The sequence below is a fragment of the Macrosteles quadrilineatus genome, unplaced genomic scaffold (assembly GCF_028750875.1).
Source record: "Macrosteles quadrilineatus isolate MER2022 unplaced genomic scaffold, UCM_ALF_1.0 Scaffold_4__1_contigs__length_99947679, whole genome shotgun sequence".
NCBI lineage: Eukaryota > Metazoa > Arthropoda > Insecta > Hemiptera > Cicadellidae > Macrosteles > Macrosteles quadrilineatus.
In genome coordinates, this window is record NW_026542597.1 from 86,105,161 (window position 1) to 86,116,552 (window position 11,392).

At 34.1% G+C, this 11,392-nt stretch overlaps 1 protein-coding gene across 3 annotated transcripts in view; it reads right to left on the reverse strand.

Moving 5' to 3' along the window:
* Positions 1-1,220: 1,220 nt before the first annotated feature.
* The window catches only part of LOC128991761 (N-glycosylase/DNA lyase-like), a 37,087-nt gene continuing 26,915 nt past the window's right edge, over positions 1,221-11,392 (reverse strand). Inside the window, exons 1-6 of one of the 3 annotated variants that reach the window (XM_054414936.1) lie at positions 10,186-10,269; positions 6,258-6,380; positions 3,475-3,867; positions 2,807-3,089; positions 1,627-1,818; positions 1,221-1,339 (exon numbers count right to left, since the gene is read on the reverse strand). In XM_054414936.1, coding sequence (XP_054270911.1) covers positions 1,241-1,339; positions 1,627-1,818; positions 2,807-3,089; positions 3,475-3,867; positions 6,258-6,370 — 1,080 coding nt within the window. In that variant the 5' untranslated portion in view covers positions 6,371-6,380; positions 10,186-10,269 and the 3' untranslated portion in view covers positions 1,221-1,240. Of the gene's footprint in view, positions 1,340-1,626; positions 1,819-2,806; positions 3,090-3,474; positions 3,868-6,257; positions 6,381-7,417; positions 7,471-10,185; positions 10,270-11,392 lie in introns of those variants that run through there. The other 2 variants (XM_054414937.1, XM_054414935.1) reach the window with 2 other exon arrangements.

Here is an 11,392-nt window from a genome sequence, read left to right on the forward strand (position 1 = left end):
TTATGCTGGTTCGTGAACTCGTTCGAATAAACGTAGGTTTTTACACGTTTGTACCAAATTTAATCAAAATCGGATCATTTTTGCTTGAGTTAGCGCTAACGGACACACGTCTAAATATATAAGAGGCAAAGCCCTCACTGAATGACTCACTCACTCATCACTAATTCTCCCACTTCCCACTTACCTACGAGGCTGAAATTTGGTACAGTGATTCTTTAGGCATTAAATAGGAAAACTAAGTAGTTTTTATTCTGATCGGGCTTTCGGGCTCCGCCCCAGTGGCTCTAGAGTTTCCCATGTTAACCTTATGATTTTTCATATTTAAAAGGAATTAATGAATCTTAACAGCTGTTTAAATTAAACAAATTGGTTCTGTTCTATGATGTTCAATAGCATTAAAGTTGCAAGGATTACCAAAAGGTTGCAGCACTATTATTTTTTTTTAATTTATGACAACAGCTAATTTGCAACCTAAAGGTGAGTGAGCGTAGCGAACGAACTTTAACCATGACGTGATTGAGCCATGCGAATACGGAGTGTTGTATATTGTTGGCGAATACTGATGAAGATGAAGCTAAACGGCTCAAAGGCCGCGGCCCGTGGGTACAGCTAGTATATATATATGAATTTGAATGGATGGTGTTTTTGGCCTCTAGGGACCAAAACGAAAAATTAAATCGGTCCCGAGTCCAGGTCTTACCATGAGTACTACGGTAATAGCTTATTCCCATATTTAGGAAATTCGCTAAAATTCACTCTTTGTTGCATATTTACTTTCAGAATTTTATATTATCTTCTGGTTTTAAACCTGGAAATGTTAAATGATAGAACATTTTTTATGATCCATGGTAGAATTAATTGCTTCAATGCGGGTAAAATCTCCGCTCACGATCTCTCCCATAACACCGACCTTAAAACCAACTGAACTATTTTTAACAACTCATTATGGTTTTTGGAATATTACTTTCGTTGATAGCAATAATTAAAATTTTAAAATAAATTGGTTCTTTATCACTTAAGTTAGAATTCAACTCCAAAATTACGTGAAAAATTAAATAAAATGGAATAAATTTGTATTATTTTGTGATGCAGAAAAAGCATACAAAAAGGCAAATGCGCAAAATGCATTTTGGGCATATGCATGCGTCCTCTCACCTTTTAAAGGTTAAGCACCTGCTCAAGGGTTGGAAGGCAATTCAACAACAATTTCATAAAAAAGTTTTAATTTCCTAGCCTACATTTAGTTTTTAAGCTTTCGTTTGGTTCCCTTTCCTGACTTTGAACTACTTTCTTTGTTGGATGTAGACTGGAACTGTCTTAAGTCTGCACAAAACAATACCTGAAAAGCCATAAGAATAGTCATTATAATGTAAAGAAAAATATGGGTGCTGCGAAAACGCTTTTGATGGAAGAAAGACCTATTTATTGAGTGACATGAACATTATCTATGTTTAAAACTTTTAAAGACATTTTTCCAAAATCTAGTCTATAAAAAAACAATAATAATCAGGGTATTTATAGATTACAAAGGTTATGTTCATGGAAGACCTTCCTTTAATTATATCAAACTTAGTTTATTGTAATAATTTCAACTACTTTGCATACATTAATTGTAATTACACTTACCGAGTGAGCCCATCCAGCATATTTCCCATACAAATTTTGGAAATGAGACACAATTTCATTGTAGACTTTGTCAGTAACAGTTTTACATGACTTGAGATGTGGGAGATACCTTTGGCTGATTTGAAACACATGTGTATCAACGGGAATGGCTTCTAAATGGTTTAGAGACATTAGGCAGATACAGTCTGCGACCTGTGTAGACAAAAATACAGTTAACAGCTAATTTTGATAAATTTGACAATGAAACATCGGATTCTTCTGAGGGCAGAGTCGATCGAAGATTAAGTTTAAAGCTTGTAAATCTATAACTGAAGATCAGCTGGTTTGGAGGTTAAGATAATTCAAAGGTAAGTTCCTCCAAGGTGTTGGACTCTGCTAGATCTTGTGCCTTGATAGTGAATGTGGGTATAGGCGGGTAAGCTTGGTATTGAATGTGTTATAATCACTAATAGATAATAGAGAATTAAATTTGTAAACTTTTGGATTCCATGGATTGTTTAGTTATTTAACTATTCATACTGTATTCATGTTTCTGTATATTGTGAGGGATTCAAACCCTCAATATAGACCCTCCTAAACCCTCCCAGCCTGAGAGAAACTGTTAGACCGCTCAGCCACAAGAGCTAATGGTCTAACACTGACAACAATGGTCAACCGAACACCCAGACGTAGATGTAAACTTGATTTCCATGCTACAACACATTTCAATTACGGTGTTCAACAGTTTTTCATGAGTTATAGTTCTATAGTTTTAAGTGAAAGATTGGTTATGTTTCTCTAAAGTTTGGTGTAATAGTATTTCAAGCTCAAAATGGATGGTTATTGGATGGTTTAATCACATGTTGACCACTGGACACTTCAACCAGTGAAACCAAAAACCCTTTCATAAAATCTGTTTAGCACTGTATTTCTCTTTTGCTGAGGCTGTTCCAATGACCCCCAATGGACTCTGGAAATATAAATTTAAACATACATTTAGCGGGAAAAACGTAACGGAGGTTTTGGTCAGTCATGGCCTTAAAATTGGCTTTAAAAGGCCAACAAAATATTTAACGCTGAATTTTTGGCTTTGAAAATATTTAATTTTCTGGACCCCCTTCCTATTGTAGAACACCCACTTCTCCCCCCCCCCCCCGTTGAAAAGGCCCTAGAACCACCACTATACTCTTGGTACATTCACCTTTGCTCCAATTCCAGAAAGAGTCATCAACTGCTGTTTTGCTTCCTCGTATGGCAAACTCTGCAGCTTCTTCAGCCAAGTTTCTCCTCCGTTTTCTAAAATTTGCTTCGCTGAGTGATGAATGTATTTGGCTCTATATCCAAATCCTTCTTTCCGCAGCTTTTCTTCTACTCCGTTGGCCGCTAGCGCAGAGACTGGGGGAAAATTATAATATTCCGTTCCATCAATCTCCGCAATCTTTTCACCGTAAAACCTGCACAGCTTCTCCACCATTGACGTTATCCTGCAAATGTTTAAAGGACTTAAAAATATATTCCAAACTATAATGCGAAACATAAAAATGCCTTCTTAATTGCCAATTTCTAAGCTTGTATTAGTGATTAAAACCCTACATAAATCGTAAACCTATTAATATTAATTGCTTTATTTTGTGAGACTGTGAAACCACATGAGCGATGTCTTGGGTTCGAGTAACTGTGTTGCAACATCAAATTTACCAGCACAATTAATTCTTGTACTGTACCAACTCACCCCTTGCTCTGCTTGATATATGTTCATCGTTTGGCTTTTGAGGTCCATGTGGATGAGTTGATTAAGCAAGGATGGAAGAGTCTTCCAACCCTTAAAACAATTACCAACACAAATAATCTTGTAAATATATAACTAACCTCAATATGTTGTTGTTGGTTGAACATATGAAAGAAAATATATTTTCAACCGGGTCTTGCTTAAGAACACGGATTCCATAAAACTCCACAGCACTTTGTTTAAAAATAGGATCTCGATTGGACCATTCAGAGTACAGTTCTTCCAGGTTCTCATCGAGTCTCAAATATTCCGTCAGCTGTTTTTCAAAAGTGTCTTTCTTTTGTGATATTTTTTCTTCTTTTAACGTTCTTTTACGTTTTGCATTTGAATTGTCACTAGGTGCTGAGGAACCACAGAGAACTTCATAAAACAGCTGATTGTCTTGTTGCGAAAGTTCCCAGACATTACTGTTAAACACTCCTCTCCATTTCAAAATGTTCGATTCTGACACGTTTTGTGGTAATTGCTGCCATCTGGAAAAAGATTACCTCATTAATTAGCAAATAATAATAATTAATAATAATAATAATAATAATAATAATAATAAGGGCTAGATCAATTAGACCTATTGTTGAATATCACGTCGAACATCACCTTGGAATTTGTAATCAAGTTTACTTCCAAAAAACTGTTTGTAAAAAGTTTTATTTTTATAATCTTTATAATTATTTTTATTTTTTTTATTTTACACTTTGATTATCCAGTTAGGCCTACTATTGTTACTGTTAAAAAAAATGGTGAAACAATAATTAATTTAGTACTTAAGGTTTTCTCTCTATATAAGAATTAGAGTAAAAGTCTACAAATTTGGTAAAATTAATCGCCGACAGAGGGTGCTACAGGCAGGTTAAAAGGTAATCACTAACTCCACTCAGCTTATATAGTTTTATCTTTGTTACTTTACCGTAGGCCTAGCTGTAAAAGAAATACAGTAACACCATGGTAACAACAATTATAAATTACATAAATAATATACCTGTTTTACAAATTCATGACATGTTCTAGGCCTATACAACTAAAATATTAACTATAATTTGATTCAACATCAATGTTAAATTAACAAAATGTCAAAACAACCCAAGGGACCGTCCAGACCGTCGCTGGAGGATCAATTCATCAGGTTCGCCAGCCTCGGGGACACCCGTGACAGTCGAGGCACGCATATAACTCTTACTCAAGCAGACAAATGGATGAAACAAGCAGCCATATTGGACGGACGGAAGGTAACTTACACAGACACTTCTCACGTTTTCAATAAATTCCGCTCCAGAAGTATCCAGTATCCAGAATTTGTTGAGTTTGTTGAAGAGCTTGCAACTGCAAAGCGAATGAGTCCTGAAGATTTCAAAGAAATGCTGATCAATGCAAACTTACCTGGTACTCCTACGGGAAAGGTATGACTTTGAATTAAGTCATTTTATGTTAGGTTAGTTATTGGATGGTTCATAAGGTATACCCTACACAGTTAAATACGAAAATTTCCAAAAATTCTTGGACGTTTCTGAGTTTATCATTGACTATTGGAAACTGAATTAGACATACCATCTATATGGATACCAGCTGTAGCCAATTTTGTATTAAGAAATAACATAGTTATGTGAGCCAGTCAAAGAATGCACTAGTGTCTAAAATTATATTTTCTACCTTATTTTTTGTTACTGACCAAGTTCATGACACTTGCTGACAATAAGTCATTCCAAAGTTCATACTTAAAGCCTATTCATTAGAAATTTAGTAAGTTAAAGCAGCAGAATCTGTCGGTGGCTCACATAAACTAGCCTACGACGGTTTTAATTTTAAAAACTAGTGACAATTGTACATGGGGATGGAATCACAGAATGCGCTGGTGACTAAAACTCTATTTTCTACTTTGTTTTTTGTTGCTGGCCAAGTTGATGGGTTGCTATAGCTCACAAGTCATTCCATAAGTTTGAATTGGTAATTAAGATTGTTATTCGACAGAAATTAGTGATTTAGATCAGAGCAATCTTTCGGTGGCTCACATCAACTACAACAATTTTAGTAAAAAAAACTGGCTACAAATTTAATATGGGGATGGAATGTCTGGGTTTAATGTTGAATCCACCTAATTCTTAGTATTTTATAACAAATCCGACGGGACTGAACAACAAATTCAAGGATTTGTTTCAAAGGTTGTGCCAAGGGTTCAATTGAGAACCGTTCAATATTGGATGAGCTCATGACTTATACATGACTATGATATTTCAAAGTTCAAACCACATAAGCTTATTTGATCTTTTTCACAACAACGCCAACTAAGGTGACTGAATGTAAGTGTTAAATAAAATCACACAAAACGTTTGTTCTCCTCTATAAAAATAGTATTTCTGGTTGACAGTCCACAACAACTGACATGATATCCGCTCAACTGTGCTGAAGGAATCAAATTTGTAGCGCTTTGTTATACCGACATTCAGAGGTTGATCATTTATGATTGATTTCTAGTGTGATAGAAGTGTAGTCGAATTCAGCTAAGTTAAAGGACTAATGATTGATATAAAATCATTGTCAACCTTTAAAACGGTTTAACCTACACAAATAGCTCTAGGGCTACAGTAAATTGAATTATCTACAAATTAAATTTTTATATTTTTTAGGATGAAAATGACAAAGCCATGGTAGATGAGAAAGAGAAAGCTGAGAAGAAGGCGGAATAAGAGTCCTGTACAGAAAAATATTTGACCTTCCAGTTAATAAGGAACAATTTTTAAGATGTACTAAAGCAGTATCATAACAAACTAAATTTATTTTTACTTAGAACGGATAAATTTTGACATGATTTTACTGTAACTAAAAAAACAGGTAAAATTATTCTGATTTATAACTAAGTTGACGTACCTACCTAAAGCATTGACCTCCCATCAATGTGGGTTTCAACTGCAGCTCTTTGTCTGCACATTGGATTACTCCTTTGAAGATACTCTGCGTGACTTGACTGCTCAAGTTTTTCATCATAAATAAAAACCTAGAAGACAAAATTTAACTTAAGTTACCCTAATGTGGTTGAAAGGCTCAAACGATATTATCAGTAGGCTAGCTTAACTCAACAAACCATCAATGAAATCAAAGTAAACTGATTCAGAAATATAAAATGTAGAAAGGGAGAAAATATTCAAGTAGGGCTAAGTTAGAGACTAAACAGAAGGTAGAGTTTTGCAGAGAACAATATAGGACTACTAAGTTAAATTGGATAATATTATCATTCGATATTATCCCAATGCCTATTAAAAATACAAGGTTGCACTTTACATACATTATACATTAACTACCAACTGATTATAAAATGAAACTGTTCTAAACTAAACCTAACCTTAACCAAACTGCAGTATGTGAGTAAATTTAGGACGTATACTTAAGTGCAGCCAATACCGTACTAAAAAAAGACCCTATGGCTTAAAATGTTCATATTCAATACATACTTAATCAATATTATATCAGTGAAAATAATATACGATACAGTAAATCTCATCGGATAAAAATATCCTAGGTTCTCTGCAAACCTGTATGCCTAAACACACTAAGTTAACCCAAATATGTTTTCTACATTCATATGCAAAATTACTGACTCAATCTAACTTAACATTCATTGGTTAAATTCCTAGCACATCCATAAAACTTGAGTTTGGACCGCTTTTCTTTAAGTGTTACAGCTAACTTTGGCTTGGCGTAGGCAGGAGAGAAAAAAAAGAAACTTGTAAGATTACAAAGACATGCATGAATGTCTAAAATCTTGTTTTGAGCCTAAAATTTGAGCCACTAACATTTTCGGTTTGATACTGAAGGTAAATAGCAGTAATAAAATATCATTTAATAGGAAATACAGTAAACATTTTATAGTCTATTTGAATTAATAAAAAGCAAGTACTGGTACTCCGGCTCTCCAGTCCTATTGTAAAATCCTCTAAGGGTCAAAATTAGAGGTGGCTGTGGTCAAGCATAATTATTGAACCAAGCATAATCATAGCAGTAAGCTAAATAAATAAGTAAAAACGCAATTCTGACCAAAAATGACCATTCAAAATAAGTAAACTTGCTCGGGTACAGGCTATGCTAATACGGATTGAAACTATCGATATGATTGGTAAACCTTGATTCGATTTTTTTCACTATCAGCAAGTTTGGTTAGTTTAGGTTATGACAGTTTAATTTTATAGGCTAATTGATATTGTAGAAATAAGTTATCAAAAGATGTTTTCAATTCGATAGTTTCGATTGATATTAGCATAGCCCAAGTCCAGTTGTGTTTGAAACTGTACCCACTTCTAGTGTTTGGTATCGATATCCGATATATCGGAAATATCGATATTTTGGTTCCGATATATCGATTTTTTTATATCGATATTAGACTTCCGATATTATCGGGATATCGATATTTTACTTCGATATTATCGTTAGAATTAATTTTAGCAATTTTTCAAAGAATAATGCAAGAATAAAATACAGTTTAATCTTTTCTGAACTTGTTTAGCAGTTATTAAATATTATTAATAACAAATTTATTTGTAGGCCTACACACAAACTATTTCATGTACCTATCTAGTTAAAAATATATTTTTAATCTGGTTGCCTCTGCCTGCATTTGAATAGTGAGTTGGCACGTTGGCAGAAGTGGAGTGCCAAAATGAGGTGACGGCAGTGAAAACCAAACAAAACCATTAAATTCTCATTTGTTGTATATTTTTTTGTACACAAGCCTAAAAAATTATAAATTGTAAACAATTTAACGTCATATGTGTGCAGCTAACTGCTGTTCATGGTGGTACTTTCCCGTTAAAGGGAACATTCATTATTATCGATTATTTCTTTTTGAATATCGATATTTTATTTTTCTATCCGATATATTGATTATAACAAATTAAAACATATCAGCTGACAACTTCGATAAGGATAGGCTAATATTGTTCAGTATTAACAAAGGTACTTTCCTTCTAAAGGGACATTTTTATATCAATGATTTCTTTTGATGACATATCGATATTTTTTACCAAACCGTCTGTATATATATTCCTTTGTTTTAATATCTTCAAACGCATCTTATATATTAAAAAAAATTGGTTTTTCTTTTCCGAGTTCGTTTGGCTCTTCTACCCGACCGATTTTCATGATTGAGGTCTCAAATTGAAGGTATGCACGCTCAGATTTGCCATCAAGCATCGGCATATATTTATCTATAATCCTACTCGGCTTATACGTAAAAGAAATTTGCTCCCCATGTTATTCTTATGGGAGTTAAATTTGGTTTATCTTTGCCGAGTTCGATCGGCTCTTCTACCCGACCGATTTTCATGATTGAGGTCTCAAATTGAAGGTATGCACGCACAGATTTGCCATCAAGCATCGGGATATATTTATCTATAATCCTACTCGGCTTATAAATAAAAGAAATTTGCTCCCCATGTTATTCTTATGGGAGTTAAATTTGGTTTATCTTTGCCGAGTTCGATTGGCTCTTCTACCCGACCGATTTTCATGATTGAGGTCTCAAATTGAAGTTATGCACGCACAGATTTGCCATCAAGCATCGGAATATAGTTATCTATAATACTACTCGGCTTATACGTAAAAGAAATTTCCTCCCCATGTTATTCTTAAGGGTGTTAAATTTGGTTTATCTTTGCCGAGTTCGATTGGCTCTTCTACCTGACCGATTTTCATGATTGAGGTCTCAAATTGAAGGTATGCACGCACAGATTTGCCATCAAGCATCGGGATATATTTATCTATAATCCTACTCGGCTTATAAGTAAAAGAAATTTGCTCCCCATGTTATTCTTATGGGAGTTAAATTTGGTTTATCTTTGCCGAGTTCGATTGGCTCTTCTACCCGACCGATTTTCATGATTGAGGTCTCAAATTGAAGTTATGCACGCACAGATTTGCCATCAAGCATCGGCATAGATGTATCTATAATCCCACGCGGATTATACGTAAACGAAATTTGTTCCCCATGTATTTCTTATGGGATTTAAATTTGGGGTTTCTTTGCCGAGTTCGTTTGGCTCTTCTACCCGACCGATTTTCATGATTGAGGTCTCGAATTGAAGGTATGCACGTACAGATTTGCCATCAAGCATCGGCATCAATGTATCTATAATTCCACGCGATTTCTACGTAAACGAAATTTGCTCCCCATGTATTTCTTATGGGAGTTAAATTTTGTTTCTCTTTGCCGAGTTCATTTTAATACTATTTAAAGGTTCTTCCAAAGGAAGAGATACCATATAACATACTAATAATAACTCCGATGAAGTAGGCCTACTTATGGGGAATATTTTATTGATTGAATGATCAACTAAATGTGTCAACTAACGCAATTAAAATCATGATTGTTTTTACACTTATTACTCTTTAAACAATGCTAAATGCTCAAAATATGTATATTTCGCCCAATTTATCGCAGTTAGATGATTTAGAAGCCTTGAAAGTAACCGTCGATTTCGACGGGTTTCACCTAGTTTTTTTTAATTGTTTGTTAAGGTAATTTCCTGTTAAAGGGAAGCATTGCGTTAGCATTCCAATTCCATTAATTTTTAACGATATTTTTCCGATATATCGATATTTTTGGTCCGATATTATCGGAATATCGATATTGAGGCTCCGATATTATCGTCGATATAAATATCGATATTTTCTTTCGATATCCCAACACTACCCACTTCCGCTTGCTCTTTGATGGCTAAGGCTAACTTAGTCCTATCTTTACATTGATTAATTAATTTTTAATTTAACAGGAAAATGGTTGCTTTAATTCAATCCAGACCTAGACCTACCTTGATTTGTTTGATCTGAATGTAGTTAAGAAAGTCGTTGTCGTTGTCGTTGGGAATATTAGCAAGTTACTAAACTAACTGTACTGTATTCCTTTTAATAACAGACTTAACCTAAAACTTTGACATTACATTTGAAAATCAACAAAAATAAAAACAAGAAAGGTCGATTCACACATATCAGTTCAGTCACAGTTCCGTTACAGTACATTACAGTCCAGTCTCAGTTGCATCCGCAATTTCTCAGTCAATTTTCCGTCTGTTGGTTTCAGTCAGTCTTCCGTCTCTGAAATTTACAGTAATTTACAGTGAAAATGTTTAAGTTATAAACCTATATTCTATCAAATTATCATTGTCCATCTTGTTAATTGTTACAAACAGTATTCAAAATGTAAACACAACCATTTAAATAACAATAACACTATTTTCTAACCTCTAACAGTTCCGTCAGGCGTCCGAACAATCAAAAAGTATCGTTGGAAAGAAATCTGAAATTGACTGACGGATGCCAGCAGAGTGACTGACGGAACTGCAACGGATGAGTGTAGATAGCGCTATAGAAAATCCATTAAAGAATATTTTTGTTAACTGTGACGTGCCTGAAGTGACTGGACTGTGACGTTCCGTAACTGATGTGTGTGAATCGACCTTAAGAAGAGTCAAACTTTTTGAAAGAGGTTCAAATTCACTGAGCTATTCTTATAGCTCAGTGTTCAAATTAAAAAAAAAATCTCTTGGTCCCAATTTTTGTTACCGCAATTTTAGTGGCGAAGATAAGTTCCACGAAGACGTAGGTTCTCATTTTAGTCGTTCAGTATTAATGTTTATACAAATTTTTTTATAGAATACTCTATTGGGACATTGAAGGTCTAATTTGGACTTTCAGTGTGATGATACATCGATCAAAACACGTAATAGAAAGAAATTAAACAAACAATTTGAAGGAAGTGACATGTAGCCTAAATTTTCCACTTTAAATATACATATATATATATACATATATATATATACATATATATATATATATATAGGTATATATAAAGCAACGCACTCCCTTAGTAGATGTCTCATCTCTATGGCACAGCAAAATCACGGCCAAACAATGTTATTTATTGTTACTTGTTATTTCTATCCTGTGCACTGTAGGTAGAGGTCGTGTTTTGTTAAAAATTATTTTGTTTCTTGCTATTTCGGTAATTTTAAACCTTTT